At 62.6% G+C, this 16,612-nt stretch overlaps 1 protein-coding gene across 1 annotated transcript; it reads left to right on the forward strand.

Annotated features, from left to right (window-relative positions):
- Positions 1-631: 631 nt before the first annotated feature.
- RSAD2 (radical S-adenosyl methionine domain containing 2) lies at positions 632-13,795 on the forward strand. Its single transcript, XM_028514824.2, has 6 exons — positions 632-1,127; positions 7,128-7,289; positions 8,715-8,944; positions 11,920-12,069; positions 12,708-12,740; positions 13,459-13,795. Exons 1-6 carry the CDS (start codon positions 632-634, stop codon positions 13,621-13,623), a joined length of 1,236 nt encoding a protein of 411 aa, XP_028370625.1. The 3' UTR covers positions 13,624-13,795.
- Positions 13,796-16,612: the final 2,817 nt, after the last annotated feature.

Raw genomic sequence — 16,612 nt, forward strand, 5'->3', positions numbered from 1 at the left:
GAAAAGCACCCGGCTCCCTGCCATCTGTGAAAGGTGGTGGAGAAATGCAGGGGAGCACAACACAGGCCTGAATCTTCACACTGGAACAGGGCGTGAGTTGGGAGGAAGGGCTCAGGAAGCAGCGAGGCCACAGGGGCCCCGGTGTGTGCCGGGCGGGCTCCCTGGGGAACGGGCGGAGGGGGGGGCGCCACCCTTGTCACCATTCGGGCCTCCCCGAGAGCCCGGTGTGTGAGGCGGGGGGGGGGGGGGGGGGGGGAGGGGCGCGGTGGCTCCCAACTGTGGTGTCAGGCACGAGTAACAGGGCCACGCCAGCGGCGGCTCTCTCTGCAGCCCCGTTGCTCCGCACCCCAGGAGCAGGGAGGCGTCGGCCCTTTGACCTGCACCCCGGCACGGGCCGCCGGCGGGTGGCCCAGCCGAGGCAGGCGGCTCCCACCCGAATTCGGGGCCGCCAGCCTTGGCTCGGCTCCAACTTTCATTTCCGTGAAGAGAAAAAACGAAACTCAGACTCCGGGGAGCGTCACTCCCCCACAGGAGGTGTGTCCACCTGCCCTGGGACGGCCCGCCCGCGCACATATAAAAGGGGCGCACCTCGGCGGCCCGACACACACTCACGCCCTGGCACCCTGGCACCATGTGGACCGTCAAGATCCTGCTGGCGCTGCTGAGGCTGCTCTGGAAGGCCCTGTGGCTCCTGGTGATCAGCCTGGTCCGCCTGCTGCTCTGGCTGGCGGGCAGCAACACGGAGCCGCAGTGGCTGCAGCGCATGGAGGCGGCCTGGCGGGCCAGAGCGGCCAAGAGGGACGACAGCAGCGGCGACGACAGCAGCGACGGCAGCAGCGAGGACAGCGGCGACGAGGACAGCGGCGGCGGCGACGGCGGCAACGACGGCGGCAACGACGGCGGCGACGGCGGCGACAGCGACGGCGGCGACAGCGACGGCGGCGACAGCAGCAGCGAGGACAGCAGCGAGGCCGGCGGCGGGGAGCGCCTCACCCCCACCAGCGTCAACTACCACTTCACCCGGCAGTGCAACTACAAGTGCGGCTTCTGCTTCCACACGGCCAAGACGTCCTTCGTGCTGCCCCTGGAGGAGGCCAAGAGGGGTCTGCGGCTGCTGAAGGAGGCGGGTGAGTCCTGGCCCGGGGAGACGGGGCGGCGGGGGTGTCTCCGGCCGGACCGGGTGGCGTGCGGAGACGGGGCAGGGGCCGCCGCAGGCTGTGGGCAGCGTCCGGGGAGACGCCGTTTCTGCCCTGGCTGGTGGGCGCCCAGGTTGTCTGGACCCCAGAGCCGGAGGTGACCAGAGCGGCGGCCAGCGGGGCGGTCAGCGCGCCAGTCAGTGCCGTGGCCGGCTCGGCGATCAGCGCGGCGATCAGCGCCGTAGTCAGTGCCGCGGCCGGCTCGGCGATCAGCACGCCAGTCAGTGCCGTGGCCGGCTCAGCGGTCAGCGCGCCAGTCAGTGCCGTGGCCGGCTCAGCGGTCAGCGCGCCAGTCAGTGCCGTGGCCGGCTCGGCGATCAGCGCGCCAGTCAGTGCCGCGGCCGGCTCGGCGATCAGCACCGTAGTCAGTGCCGTGGCCGGCTCGGCGATCAGCGCGGCGATCAGCGCCGTAGTCAGTGCCGTGGCCGGCTCGGCGATCAGCGCGGCGGCCAGAGGGGCAGCCAACGCGGCAGCCAGCGGGGCGGTCAGCGCGCCAGTCAGTGCCGTGGCCAGCTTGGCGATCAGTGAAGCGGCCAGAGTGGCAGCCAACGTGGCAGCCAGCTCGGCGATCAGCACTGTAGTCAGTGCCATGCCCAGCTCGGCGATCAGCGCGGCGATCAGCTCGGCGATCGGCTCGGCGATCGGCATGGCAGGCGGCACGGCAGGCGGCACGGCAGCCAGAGCAGCGATCAGCGGGGAGGTCAGCGTGGTGATCAGCACAGAGGTCAGTGCAACAGTCAATGTGGTGGCCAGTGCGGCGGTCAGTTGGGCGGTCAGTGGGGCAGCCAGCGAGCACGGTGGCGTGGGCACGGGCACAGCCATGGGATCGGCGGGCAGGTCGTGGCGCTCCCTGGGTCCCCCCAAAGCAGTGGCGGGTCGGGTTTCCCGGACACGGTGAGGGGCGAGTCCGAGAAACCGAGACAAGCACGGGCTCTCACTTAGGCGCCCCAGCGGCGCCTTCCGCCCCGATCACGAGCCGGAACGCAGCTGCAGCTCCAACATGGCGCTGAGTCGCTCGTCCGCTCGGCCCGCAGGGAGCCGGCCTTGCCGGCCCCGTCCCTCGCCGCACCCCCGGGGTGGCCCGGCCGGCCCGTTCAGGGTCCGCGTCTTCCGCTCCACCTCTGCCTCCCGCACTCCTTGCCATCCCGGCTTCCCCAGAGCACCTCCAGGCTAGCGATTCCAGCAGCATCGCCACCCCCTTTCCTCTCAACGGGGCCTAACGTTCTCACGGAGGTAAAGCACAGGAGCACACAGCCACCCCCTCCTGAGGGTCCGTCTCGAGACCCCGGGAAGGAAACCACTTAGCACACCTAGGGGCGGAGCCATGGCGGGCCCAGGACCCCAAGGGTCGGTCTTGAGACTCGGGCGGGAAAACCACTTTGCACACCTATGGGAGGAGCCATGGCGGCCCCAGGACCCCGAGGGTCCGTCTCGAGACCCGGGCGGGGAAACCACTTGCACACCTAGGGGCGGAGCCATGGCGGGCCCAGGACCCCAAGGGTCGGTCTTGAGACCCGGGCGGGAAAACCACTTGCACACCTAGGGGCGGAGCCATGGCGGCCCCAGGATCCTGAGGGTCCGTCTCGAGACCCGGGTGGGGAACCACTTTGCACACCTAGGGGCGGAGCCATGGTGGCCCCAGGACCCCAAGGGTCGGTCTTGAGACCCGGGCGGGAAAACCACTTGCACACCTAGGGGCGGAGCCATGGCGGCCCCAGGACCCCGAGGGTCCGTCTCGAGACCCGGGCGGGGAAACCACTTTGCACACCTAGGGGCGGAGCCATGGCGGCCCCAGGACCCCGAGGGTCCGTCTCGAGACCCGGGCGGGAAAACCACTTAGCACACCTAGGGGTGGAGCCATGGTAGGTAGCCCCAGGACCCCGAGGGTCCGTCTCGAGACCCGGGCGGGGAACCACTTGGCACATCTAGGGGCGGAGCCATGGTGGGCCCAGGACCCCAAGGGTCGGTCTTGAGACCCGGGCGGGGAACCACTTGGCACATCTAGGGGCGGAGCCATGGCGGCCCCAGGACCCCGAGGGTCCGTCTCGAGACCCGGGCGGGGAACCACTTTGCACACCTAGGGGCGGAGCCATGGCGGCCCCAGGACTCTGAGGGTCTGTCTTGAGACCCGGGCGGGGAACCACTTGGCACATCTAGGGGCGGAGCCATGGCGGCCCCAGGAGGGGCTGCTCCTCCAGCCTCGTGCAGGCAAGCCGCTACCTTATCTCCCAGCAGGCAGACGGGTTTTGCCTGATTTGGCACTCTGCGTTATCACGTCGCACAGTTTGCATTTTATTGGGTACGACTTGTTTTGCTCCCAGTTCCACAGCCGAGCCAATGGCAGACCTGCCTGGCTGTTCCGTGGGGTCCAACTTAGGGGGTCCCCATTCTCAGCGGGACAGTGGTGTTCCATCTCCCTGTGTCTGCCGTGCCCCCAGGAAAGCCTGCCATTGCGCTAAAACACATCTGTGGTGCTTGGATGCCTCCATCCGACTGTCTCGTATGGTCCCCAGCCTCCCACTCATCAGCAAAGGCTTTGAGGCCCCTCACACCTGCCCCAGAGAGCCTGTGCACAATCAGGTGGCTCTCCCTCCCTGGGGGGCCGGTCGCCCCAGTCTCTGTGGGCAAGCTTTCGAAGCTCCTTAGAGTCACCCCCAGTCCTCTTCGGGCAGAATCCAGGTCTTCTCCCCTTCGTCTGTGGTCTCGTGGCCCTCGTCGCACACGCGTGTTAGGGCGGTTTCTAAGTTGGGCCCTGGGGTTTGTCTGCTGATTGGTTGTAAACATCCGAGTCCTCAAAGCGTCTGAATTCCGAGGCTGAGTCTCGGCACCTGTGTATCTTTATGCCTAGCAAAGCATCTAGAATGTCAGAGGGCCCTAAACATGTTTTAGACCAGGTGGATTAATGACGGGTGGATGAACGAATGAATGAATGAATGAGAAGCAATCTTGTCTCGCGGAAGGGCCTTTGAGTCTTGATTCACAAAACTGGGCTTGAGGCCCTCGGGTACGAGGCTCACCCAGACATCCAACTTCTCCGAATATCGGTTTAACTGCCTTTAAAATGCAGATAACAGTCATAGCTCCTACACTAGCCTCCAACCGTGTTTACAAGGCACTGATGAGTGAGTGCATCTGTCCTTTTATAAACTGTCGTAAAGAGTTGTAATTAATGCGTTTGTACAATGACTTCTCAGTTGTAGGTCAATAGAAGCCAAATGGGTTAACACGGTTGAAGCAGAGGATCCAAGATGGGGCAGAGCAGGTGGGAGCCACACTGACCTCCCCCCAGGACCCAGCTGGGATTAGAGCTAAATGGTAGAAGCATCACCCTGCACACCCAGCTGAGCACTGGCTGCAGAGTGGCCCAATAACCAAGGCCTCATGGGAGACAAGCATCACCCCACGGAGACTGGGAGGGAGTGCAGAGAGGGCTGGCTGGGCTCCCACGGGTGGGATGTTTCAGTGGCTGGGTGGGCTCCCCCTGAGAACCGTGGGGTCCTACGCCCCATGCCGTGACCCCCCGCCTGGAGAACCAGAACCAGGAAAGGAATCCCAGCAACACCCACGGCAGCCAGGTTTCTTTCTGCCCGCCCAGAAGAGAGACCTAGCGCCCCTTTAAGGGCCCACACAAAGTTCCGTTTGCAGCCGCTCACCCTCGGCGGAGGGGGCAGAGTGGACTAGAGACACAGAAGGAACCCCTGGGGTGGGTGGCTCTGGGGACAGAGCTGGGGGGTCAGCCACGGGGATGCCTGTGCTGAGTCACTCCACACACTGCGGAGGCCGCCTTTCTCAGGCAGAGCACTGCTCTCCGGCCACAGCAGCCTGGGGGTGGGGCGGGGAGCCGCAGCCCCTCCCGCAGGTGCCCCCCCACCCCCCTCCCCCCACCGAGCTGAGGCCCCACAGCTGGGGCTACTATCAAGCTCCAGCCTAGCAGACGGCCTGGGAGCAGGGCAGGCCCTGGGCGTGCTGAGACTTGAGCTGACCCTTCTCCGGGGCAGTGCTCGTAAAGGTCAGCCTGCGTGCTGCAGCTCCATCCTTCCCCCACCGCCCCCCCCCCCCCGGGCTGGGAAGAGGGAGCCACACGGGTTGCCCAGGGCCAGTCGCAGGCAGAGTCGGACACGGGTCAGAGCCCAAGTCTTGGCAGGCCCACCTCAGGCACAGAAACAGACACACAGGAGCAGCCAAAATGAGGGGACAAAGACACGGGCTGCAGGTGAAAGACCGAGAGAATTCTCCAGAAGCACTAAGGGAACTGGAGGCCAGGGATGTACCAGGTAGAGAGTTCGGAGCAATGACCGTGAGGGTACTCGATAGCACGGAAAAGGACATGGACACTGTGCGAAAGGCCCAGTCAGGAATAAAGAATGCCCTCTCTGAAACAGACGATATACCCTGGGAGAGTAAGCTGCAGGTGAGACGAGGCAGAGGGTCGAGTCAGCAATCCAGGGGACATGACGGAAAGACACAGCCAAGTAGAGCAGCAAAAAGAAAACAGGATGAAAACGGTCGAGGTTTAGTATAGGTGGCGTGTCCTGTGAGTGAGGTTTCTGGCTGTTAGAGGGAAAACCGTTTGGGCCATGATCAAACATTTACATTTACATGAAAGTTAACATTCATTTCTGTGTAAACGTACAGCATATTTAAAATTAAAACTCGGCAGTCTGGCTGAAGGCGCTGCTACAGCGTCCGCTTCTCTGGCTCTGACCTGAGAAGGCCGACGGAACGCCCCCGCCGTGCGCCGCACTGCGGTGGCTCCTCGCACGCTGACGCCGCTGCGAACCGGTGGGTCCTGGTCCGAGAGTGTCGCCACGTCTCTGCCCCTGTTCCCTTGGGGGTCTCGTCCCTTCGTCTCCACCCTCCACCACCCCTGCTCCTCACACTCACTGAGCACTTCTCCACGGCACACACATTGTGCTTCGTGAAAACACACCGTTCTGTAGGGTCGTGACCACTGTCCACAGGGAGCCTCCTGGCTCACAGGCAGTGGGGTGGCACCAGTCATCCCTGTCACGTCAGAGACACGGCTGGCGTGCCCTCTCACCCTGGACTGCCCTGGGCCAGGCGGCACGAGGGGCAGCCCTTCTTAGAAACGTCCCTGGGGAGAGGGCAACTTGCCCTGGGGGCCCAGCGGGGGTCCTGGGTTCCGTCACCAGGCGGGGAGGGCGCATCTGGGCAGAAGCCCTCACGGGGGTCTCTGGGGGAAAGGACAGGCAGGGCAGAGTGGCCTGGAGACGGGGGCACGGCGGCCCTTTCAAAGGCTGCGTGACGGTCCCCTGCAGAAATCCAGTCGCCACGCACAGCGCCCGCTCCTCCACGGGCACCGCGTTTGCCGCACGCGTGGACTGATGAGGGACAGTCTCGGGGGACTCTGTGGCGTGTTGTGCGTTTCCACCGAGGCGCAGTGTCTTGAAATTTCAGAGCACTGGAAAGGAAGCTTCTGGAAGGAAAAAAACCTACCCTTAGAAAGGGCTGTGTTTGTAAGAGTGTGTGTTACCAGACGTCTGAACAAGGCCGTGACCACCCAGGAGGCGATAATAAGCAAGGCCCTTAAAATCCGAAGCGCTGGGCGATGCCCCCCTGAACATTATGGGTGGCCAAACCGCTGAGCACAGAGCTACTTCGCAGCCGCGGGCTCCTCCGCGGTGCGCTGGTCTCTGTGGCTGGTCACCTGCGTCCCACGCATCTAGGGCAGCAGAAGGAGGGAGAGAGAAACAACCACCTCAGGCGGTTTTCGTGTGTGTGGGGCTCTGGACCCCATACGTGGCGTCCCCCTCACGTGGGGTGGACGGGGGGCCGGGCGTGGGGGGGGAGGGTGCCGAGGGGTCTCCTTTCATGTTGGTGGCGTGGAGAGCACACGGCTCACGCCGCGAGCGTCTGTGGCGCGGGGCCCTAGAAGGAACGCGTGTGCCCCCTCCCCCCCCCCCCTTCCAGGCATGGAGAAGATCAACTTCTCGGGCGGGGAGCCCTTCCTGCACCAGCGGGGCGAGTTCCTGGGCCGGCTGGTGAAGTTCTGCAAGCAGGACCTGTGCCTGCCTAGTGTGAGCATCGTCAGCAACGGGAGCCTGATCCGCGAGCGCTGGTTCCAGAACTACGGTGAGCCTCCCCCAGGGAGGGCCTCCCTGCCGCCGCCGGGGTGGGGGCTGCGCTTCCTGCCGCCCTGGGCCGCGGGCCAGGCCCGCTGGGGCCCCAGGGTGGGGGTGAGGGCACCAGACGTGCTCACGGTAACCTCCCTGCGAGCTGAGCACTGGGTTTCGGGTGTTTACATTCTCCCGAGCGGCCGGCGAGCCAGCTGGGCCAGAGAGATAACAGAACGCCCCGGTGAGCACAGGCCGCCACGTGTTCCAGGCACAACGGCAGGGGACAGGTGCCGCCGAGGCCCAGGTTAGCGGCCGTGGGGGAACACCAACCCAGCCCCCAGCCCACAGCCCCCACCGCACTGCTCCTTTGCTGTCAACGTTTCATTTTTTGACGCTCTTAAAGAACTAACCGTTCCTTAAATGAGTCTCATCTGAGGTGAGCGACTGGATTAACACCGCTGTTCTCACCGTGTCTCCTGCTTTCTGTAACGGGAGAGCGGGTTCAAGAAGCGACCTCCGCGGTCTGCTCTGTGTGGCCCCGAGAACCAGGGAGACAGACCCACACCCGGTCCAGTGCCAGGGCCTGGCTGGGCGGCGGAGAACGGCCATGCTTCAGAGCCAGGAGGTGGGGGGGCCCCCCTGTCTAGTCCGTGGTTTTCTAACCACTTCGCTGGGTATCTGCAGCTACCACGGACTAATACTGAATGTGCACTGTGTCACAATGAAAATAGCAAAAAGAGATCAAAGAAGAGCCAGGTGGGTGGCTTGGAGCAGCAGGGGAAACTGAAGGAGGAGCAGGAGACACAGGGGCGAAGGGGGCGTGGCAGAGAGCGGTGGGAGAGAGACCGACACAAAGCTGACCCCGTGCCCTGTGAGGACCCCCTGTCCCGGCTGCTCCTCTGCACTGTTTCAGGCAGCGGCTGCGCCCTGCACCCCCAAACTCCCGTCTCCTGGGCTGGGCTTCCTCGGCGTCTAGCATGGCCACGCCCTGCACACCGTGGGGTCTCCGTGGATGTCCAGGGGCTGCATCAGATGGAGAGCAGGGGTCAGGGAGAAGGCAGGGAGCTGGGATATGAGGGTGGGAGAGCCATTCATTGGGCTTCTGCAACGAGAAAAGGAGTAGGTCCCCCCCACCGCCCCCTGTGCGCACAGTCCAAAGCACCAGCCTGCCTCCGGAGTTCCCCGGCCCGGGGCAGCGCCAACGAAACACATGGAGAGCCGTCCTCTCACGAGGTGTCTGGTTGTCATGGCCAGTGGACAGAAGTACCCAGTAGAACACACACTCAGTGAGTGTGGGGGTATGAGGAAAAAGGGTTTTTTTTTGCTTTTAAGAAACGAAAGCGTGTGTACGGACCAGGGATGTTTTAGCTCAAGGTATGAGGACAGCCGCAGGGGCTTGGTGCCTGGGTGGATGTCCTAAGGATGCTCGTTCCCCCCCCAGGCCAGTACCTGGACATCCTGGCCATCTCCTGCGACAGCTTCAACGAGGACGTGAACGTCATCATCGGCCGCGGGCAGGGCAAGATCAACCACGTGGAGAACCTGCACAAGCTGCGGGGCTGGTGCCGGGACTACCGGGTGGCCTTCAAGATCAACTCGGTCATCAACCGCTTCAACCTGGACGAGGACATGACCGAGAACATCAAGGCGCTGAACCCCGTCCGCTGGAAGGTGAGCGCGCGGCTGCTGTCGCCGACCGGGACCTCGACGTGCCCGGGGACCCCGCTCCCGGGGAGTGGGAAACGGTGGGGGTCCGGAGGCCTCGGCAGCAACCGACCATGCCAGCCGGGAGGCCGGGTCCTGGGTCTTTCCTTCATCCGCTCAACTGGAAACTGCTTAGACTCCCTGCCCCTCAGCCGTCCGTCCTAAAAGCTAGGGCTGATTCCCTTCTGCAGTATTCAGAGGACGAGGGCCAGAGACACGCGAGGGGCTTGGAGAGGTTCTGAAGCCCACAGAGGGCTTCCCCCGTGTGCCCTCATGCAGACCAGGCTGGGTCTCTTCTTCAGGGCTCCTGGCTTATTTGTGAGCGGGTGTGTGCTCTTCACACTCTCTGTTAGTGCATTCGTTCGCCGAACTATTCAAAGGGAGTGCAGGCAAGGCCACCCCCGAGTCGTAGCAACATTCATTCACCAAGGGCTATGCTTCCGGACCGGCCCCGAGATTAGCGACTGAAAGTCTGAAGTTCAAAGACACGCACACCCATTCCAGGTATAGCGCCCGCCCACAGTGTGGCCACACTTGCCGATAATGATCAGGTGAAGTTTCCTACCATCTGGCTGTTCTTCAGAATCAGCTCGGGGAACTGTTTAAAAAAAAACAAGCAAACAAGCAAACAAACAAAAAAACCCCCCAGGTTCCTGGACTTTACCCCATGCCCACGACATAGGGCCCTGGGCCTGGGGGTCAGGGGCAGGTAGACATTGGCAGGGGCTGGCACCAGTATGTACGAGTCACAGGCTGCCCTGGTGACAGTCACAGAGCTGACCCGTATTTGGGCCTGGGCCCCCAAGGACCTGCCACCAAGGATGAGGGGCAGAACTCGGTACCAGGGAGGAGAGAGGACCAGGGAACCAACTGTGCAGCGTCAGGCTGTGTGCTGGGTAATGCGGGAAGGCGGGCCAGGCAGAGTTTGATTTTGCCCGAGTGCCGGAGGGCTTCATGTAGGGGGTGGCACTCAGCTGGGCCCTGGAGAATGGATGGAACTTCTGTGGCTGGGGGAGGTCTGGGGCAGAAAGTCCCGTCCGGGGTAGGGGGCTCGCCCCACGAAGGGAGCCGCTCCTTGCAAAGCTGCCGGGGGTGCGTTTAAATCCACGCGTCATCCGGCACAGACCTCGGGAGGCGGGCAAGAGGGCTATTATCTTATTCTTCTGACGTCACCCTGAAATGTGCGGAAGTGGGTTAGGGGGAGCGGGAAATGTTACTTTTTTAAACTGTTTAAATGGATATGTGAAATTTAAATATTGGTTACGCATATGAGAGAGCAGAGTATTAGCCACTCTCCGAAAAAAAGGAAAAAACCCTGAGGAGGGGTGACGAGAAGCAGAGGCTATGCGCCCAGAGCGGGCAGCCCCAGGCCGGCGGGCGGCTCGGAGCTCTTGGGGTCCGGGGGTCACGGCCTCCCCCTCCGCACTGGCCGTCCCCTCGCGGCCCTCTGCTCAGCCTGCATGTGCGTCTGCATGTCTGCACATGTGTGTGCTTCCTCTCTCAGAGTCTTAGTCCGCCCACGGCTCCTGACCCCCTCCTCCGCTGTGCAGCGTAAGAAGTGGCCTTTTCCTCCACCCTTCCGACCCCTCCTCTGGCTTCCAGCTGCCCGCTTCTCTCTGGGGTGGCCTCCTCACACTCCGCACTTCTTCGCTGGGCGAGGACCAGCTTCCGCCTGTTTGCAAAGCAGCTCCTCCGCCAGGTGGCTGGTGCCCGCGGGCCACACGCTGCAGGAAGCCGGCGCCCGCCCTGCAGCCGCTCAGCCCCTCCGGCGTTTCAGAGCCGGCTCTCCCGGGCGGCTGCTTCCCCTCCCCAGCCTGGGCCTGCCCGCTCTGGCCCCAGAGCTGCGGAAGGACCCTGTGGGGCTCCTCAGCGGGGGTGGGGGTGGGGCGTCTCGGAGCAGGCTCCCCCTGACCCTCCCCTCCGGTCCCACCGCCCTCCACTCTCTTCAAGCCCCCAGGACCTGGCTGTCCCCCCCGAGAGCCCCTTCCAGTCTCGCTGGTGGGCCCTGGAACCAAAGATCTGGGGGGGAGTGCCTGTGTGCATCTTCAGCGTCCCGTCTCCCACTCGGGTTGGGGTTCCAGATCTTGTGGAGGGCGCCCCGCCCCGCCAGGCCCCTGCCCCCTCCTTCCCCGAGACTGAAACCGGTGGGAGCTGCCTGTGGCTAAGAGAGGCTGGTGTTCCCAGAGGAAGACAGCCCCCAAGACAAACAGTGGAGGGCTGTGGGAGGCCCCAGGAGCGTGAGAAGAGGGGTGATCAGGGGAGACAGAGCGAGGGAAGGAGGCGACATTTAGGGCATTTGAAACTACGTCTTTTGCATAACTTTTGCCTGTGTGGCGATAAGAAGGTAATTAAGTGCTGCGCAGAAGCCCTCTGGCCAGGAAGCCCCACAGCCCTGTGATTAGCTGTCACCTGGGGTCACCTGAACAGCTCGCTGGGACGGGTTTCCTTTCAGCTGGTGCATTCCTTGCGATGGAGCAACGTATCCCACCCCCCAACACACACACCCCGGTTTACTTACTTGAAAGAATGCTGAACAACAAGGCCCACGGCCTCGGACAACTGTCCTTCCGGGCAGTCTGTTCCAGAGGCCTCCGTCGGGGTGCATTAAAACTCAGCGGAAATGGCAGCATTTTGAAAGTACTTATTTCCTGGTTCAGGGATTGCCAATGATTTGCTCATTTCCTCGATGTTTTCCTCCACGGAGTGTCCGTTACTTCATAGTCTAAAAAATGAGATTGCGAGGCTAGATCGAATGTAAAATCCAGGCCGGCTTTTGTGCATCTACATTTTAAAAATGTTCACGCGTCCTCAACGTCAGGGTGTGCTCTTGTTCCCCCAGAGCAACGTCTTTCTAGAAGGTTCCTCGGGGGGAGGCGGCCAGCCGCCCGAGACTGGGGAACGAGGTTCTCGGGGTCGGTGACGCGAGGCGCCCTGCCCCCCAGGTGTTCCAGTGCCTGCTCATCGAGGGCGAGAACGTGGGCGAAGGGGCGCTGCGCGAGGCCGAGAAGTTCGTCATCACCAAGGAGGAGTTCCAGGGCTTCCTGGACCGCCACCGCAGCGTGGCCTGCATGGTGCCCGAGTGCAACGACAAGGTCGGTCCCAGCGGTCCCCGTGTCCTTCCCCAGCACGCTTTGAGACTGGGCCCAAAGAGGGACATCTCTCCCCGAGGGCTCCGCAGGGTCACTCAGAGGAGGGGGGGGCTCCAGGAGAGGGGGGTGCCGCCTCCGGGCTGGGGCCCCCTTCCAGCCTCGGGGCCTCTGAATGAGCCCAGGGGCCCCGCCGGTGCCAAGTGCCCCGGGGAGGGCTGCTGTGATCTCTCTCTGGTAACAGATACGATGAAAAGAGGGACACTGGGGGCCGGGGGGAATCAGCCTCCCCCACCCCCGCAGGGAGAATCAAATAAGGGAGGACAGGGCTCTCCCACCACCCACCACTTGAGGAAATGGGGGACGAGCCCGGAGGTGTCACTGTCAGAGGAGTTCCAGGGTGACGTTGCACTCCGCCTCAGCCTGTGGGACACAAGCAGGTGCCCCCGGAGATGTGCCCGGTGGGGGAGGCTCCCCCCCCCCCCCGTGAGGGCTGCACCCAAAGACACACAAGCGGTGCAGGGACGGCTGAGCCCCGAACGGGTGGAAAGACCCCCCCCATGAGCCTCGTGGGGCGGAGCGTTGAGTGCCCACACCGAGACGCACGCTCGGAACTAAGCTTGGACTCCGTCTCTCCTTTGCAGATGAAGGACTCCTACCTGATTCTGGATGAGTATGTGAGTATTTCCCTGCGTCAGTAGGTCACCGTCTAAAAACTGGTGGAGTGGCGGGGCCAGGGCGGAGCGACCCGCCTCGCCACTTAGTCCGCCTTTGCCCCTGCGGCTCAAAGAGCGTGAGGACCTGGCCCCTGCCCACTGGGCAGGGGAGTTAGGGCCACCCGGGACCCTCAGCAGGGCCTGTCCGGCGCTGCCCAGCCGGCGCCTGCCCCTGCAGCTCCCTTCCCGTGATCCCCCCGCCCGGCTCCCAGAGCGGCTTCGGCCGGGTTTGCGTGTAGACGCCTGTGAGTGGGGATTTCACCCGACACGCTCTGCCCGAGCCAGCCCAGACACCCCGCACCGCTCCGGCACCCCTGCCTTCGCCACGCTGCCCCCTCCAGCTCACAGCTTCCAAGTGTCATGTAGACGTCCCCGTTTTTCCAAAGCCTTTCCCAATCAGCCCCCCATCCTCCCGCCCTGTCCAGTGGGGGCACAGGCCCGCAGTCCCATTTGTCATGCGCTCAACCGACGCCACGTGTGTGTGTGTGGGGGGGGTGAGCCGAAGGGCCGGAGACGAGGTGTCCGAGGAGTGGGGCGCCCTCAGGGTGGCCCACGGTTCTCGGGGAACCCTTGTGGAAGCGACTGGAGCACCAGAAAGATCCTTGGGTTAAGCTGCACAGTTGAGTTTCGCGGGGTAGCCGGTGTGGACCTGCCCCGACCTCTGTCGTGCATTTCCCAGATGCGCTTCCTGAACTGCAGAGAGGGGCGGAAGGACCCCTCCAAGTCCATCCTGGACGTGGGAGTGGAGGAGGCCATCAAGTTCAGCGGCTTCGACGAGAAGGCGTTCCGCAAGCGCGGGGGGAAGTACGTGTGGAGCAAGGTGGACCTGCAGCTGGATTGGTAGGGCCGGCGGGGAGCAGCCTCCCCCCCGCCACACGGGAGCCCAGCTCAGGCCCGAGCGGCTGCCGTCATCCGCAGCGCCTCCTGCTGGCACTCGCCAGCGGCCCCCGCTGGGATCTCCCGTTTCGCTTGGTAGCTGGTGACCTGCGGTCGCCGATCGCGCTAGAGTAGCTGAAATCTGTAGGTAGCGCAAGCCCATTAGCCTCAGTTAATCGCCTTAGTTTAAAGTTGATTTTGTGAGCATTATTTACTGTGACTCCCGCACGTCCGTTTTTTTTCTGGTTTGTTCATTTCATAGTCCGTTCTTTTCTGCCGAGCATTGAGGTGCCCGTTTCCACATCTGAAAACAATCACGGATCGTTTGTGTCCGCTGTAACACTGTTCCGCCCCTGCCTGCCTGTGTGCCCTTGCCACCCGGGCCTCTCCTCCCACAAGTCCACGGTCGGTCGGTGTTTCCCAGGCCCAGAGATGACCATCTCGTCTGTCCTTGGGGATTACTCAGAAGGATGGAGTGGCGGCCACCCACGCCACTCCAGCCCGGCCCACAGCCCATACGACTGCTCCTTGAATGCATGCTCTCTCTCGCTCTCTCTCTCTCTCTCGCTCTCCTTTTCCATCCAAAACTCTTCACCCAACCAAGAAGGTACACTTTCCATTTCACGGTGGAGGGGACCAGGGGTCCCCGCTCGGGTGGTTGTGTGAGCCTGCTGTCCCAGCCGTGTGAGTCAGTCCAGCAGAAGCTCTGGAGTGGACGCGAGCCCACGGCCAGCGTGGATGAGGGTGTGATGAGGAGCCCAGGCCAGCCTGGGCCTCGGGCCAGCGCAGCTTGGCACCGGGTCACGTTTCTCAAGGAACTCCCAGCCGCTTGAAGTCAAACACGATCTAGGTCAGGATGGCGGGGTCCCCACCTCCCTTCCCCAGCCCTCGGAGGAAAGCTGTCACTCAAACTGCACCAGGGACCCTCCCCCTCCCCCGGCAGGAACATCACAGGCAGCGTGTTTGTGGGACCGGGACGCGGTCCCGGGGCCTGTAAAGGAATGACTTCCTGTCATTCTTTCAAAGGGGCAAAATCACGGAAAAGTTTTTTTTTTCCCAAACAAAGGAAGAGCTATTTTAGCCCAGCTGCCACTCCATGGGGGGCGGCCGAGGGGGGCCGGTTGGCACAGGCCACCGGGCCGGAAAGTCCGCTTCCTGCTCTGTCTTCAAGACACGGGTTTAGAAAGGTTTGGTTTCTCGTGTGTATGATTCTTTTTCCCCTCGGAAAACATATTCCTACTCCAACTTCTAAGCCGTTCTCATTCACCGGGAGGGTTTCTGTCCCCCTGCGTCCGCACACATTTTCCACCGTATGAGTTGCTTGGGTCCGCGTGTCTGGCCACAGGACACGCCGCACCAACACGCACAACAGCTGCTGAGTCAGGGGCGCGAAACGAGCACCGGGGTGTTTATGAAAAGAGAGAAAAGAGAGTGAGAGAAGTGTCCCCCCCCCCCGGATTTTGATGGTTTCTAAGTTATGCTGCTGCTGCGATCCGCACAAACATGAAGGAGTTTTTTTCCACTGAGCACGTGTGCATCTTGCCGGCCTTCCCAGCGTTCCACAGGGTGAGGGCAAAGGGAACGGGCAGGCGTGTGCATGCGTGTGCACACACACAAGGCCCCGCGTGGCGCGGGGCGGGGGCTCCGCCAGCGTCCCCCGAAGCGAAGCCGGGATTCGCACCCCAGACCCTCTGACTTGGGGTGGACTCTCTCAAGCCACACAGGACTGCGTTTCTCCTTCCCCGAAGGGAAACAGAAAACAAAACAGGTTAAGAAACACGCTGCATATCAGAAATAAGCTACAGGACTTGAATCCATGTCCAGCTGCTAGCACCTCACCGCTCCCTTCCGGACCCCCCCCACCCCCCGCGGGAGGTTCAGGGCTGTTGTTCACAACAGCCCACGCTCACTCCTCCTGCTTGCCGCGCCGCAGTGCACCTATTTAAATTATATAACGCTTCGCTTTGCTTTTTAGTATAAGTATCCAGTTTGAAGTATAAGTATCCAGTTTTAAGTATAAGTATCCAGTTTTAAGTATAAGTATCCTGTTAAGTATAGTATCCAGTTTTAGGGAATGTGCCCCTTTCATCGGGAACGTGAATGGTCGATGTCTCCGAGGCATCTCAGTGGAAGGGTGAAAGGGGCAGAATGTTTTCCGCGCTTTTAATTGCTGTTTAAGTTATGTTTTAATATTATGATTGAAATTGTATCTTAGGAGACATCAGACGTGAGTGATAGCACATGGGCTCTGAGGGTGCCGTCTCTGTTAGTCAGTGACAAGTGGTGTGAAATGCGCCTGCTCCCTCTCACGGGGGCGCAGGGGTGAGACGGTTCGGCCGAGTCCTCCGAAACGCGGGTCCGCGGCGGGCTTCCGTCTGGAGTTGGGGAGCGAGCGAGTGGTGTGGCCACACGGAGGACCCCGGGATGACGCAGGCGGGCGGAGGGGCGGCGGGGCTCTGGGCAGTGTCGATCCATCGTCGCGCAGCCCAGCCCCCGCTGGAGAGACCGCGTGACCCGCCGTGATGAGAGGGGGCCGGCTCGCGTCCTGAGGTTTCGGGGCTCGGTCTTGAGAGCGCCTGGGAGGTGTGAGGGGGCGGGGAACCATGTGCACGTTGCTCTATATCTGATGCTCTCGTACGTAGTTCTGACATATTATAAGATATTCTAATATATTAAATAAATTATTATCCTGCATGACAAACCTCTCCGTGTCCGTGTGGTGTCACTGTGTGCACGCAGCCGGGGCCCCGCCTGCCCCGACAATCCCACGGGGCCGCGTCTCTGGCGCCTGCCCTCTCTCCTGCCCTCCTTTCCGGCCCTCTGCACCGAGGGAGCCCTGCACCTGGCCCCAGGGCCCCCCTCGAGGCCTCTGGACTCCGAGTGGTCCTCCTTGGGCTTGACCCCTGGTTAGAAACACCCACTTTCTCAGGAAGGCCGTGGGCTCCCTGCCTTCCCCA

The sequence above is a fragment of the Phyllostomus discolor genome, chromosome 6 (genome assembly GCF_004126475.2).
Source record: "Phyllostomus discolor isolate MPI-MPIP mPhyDis1 chromosome 6, mPhyDis1.pri.v3, whole genome shotgun sequence".
Taxonomy (NCBI): Eukaryota; Metazoa; Chordata; class Mammalia; order Chiroptera; family Phyllostomidae; genus Phyllostomus; species Phyllostomus discolor.

Bases quoted from the DNA above. Each gene is read 5' to 3' on its own strand.
- RSAD2 (XM_028514824.2), top strand. From the start codon at position 632: ATGTGGACCGTCAAGATCCTGCTGGCGCTGCTGAGGCTGCTCTGGAAG. The intron at 1,128-7,127 runs GTGAGTCCTGGC...CCCCCCTTCCAG, and splicing joins GCGGCTGCTGAAGGAGGCGG to GCATGGAGAAGATCAACTTC. The intron at 12,741-13,458 runs GTGAGTATTTCC...TGCATTTCCCAG, and splicing joins ACCTGATTCTGGATGAGTAT to ATGCGCTTCCTGAACTGCAG.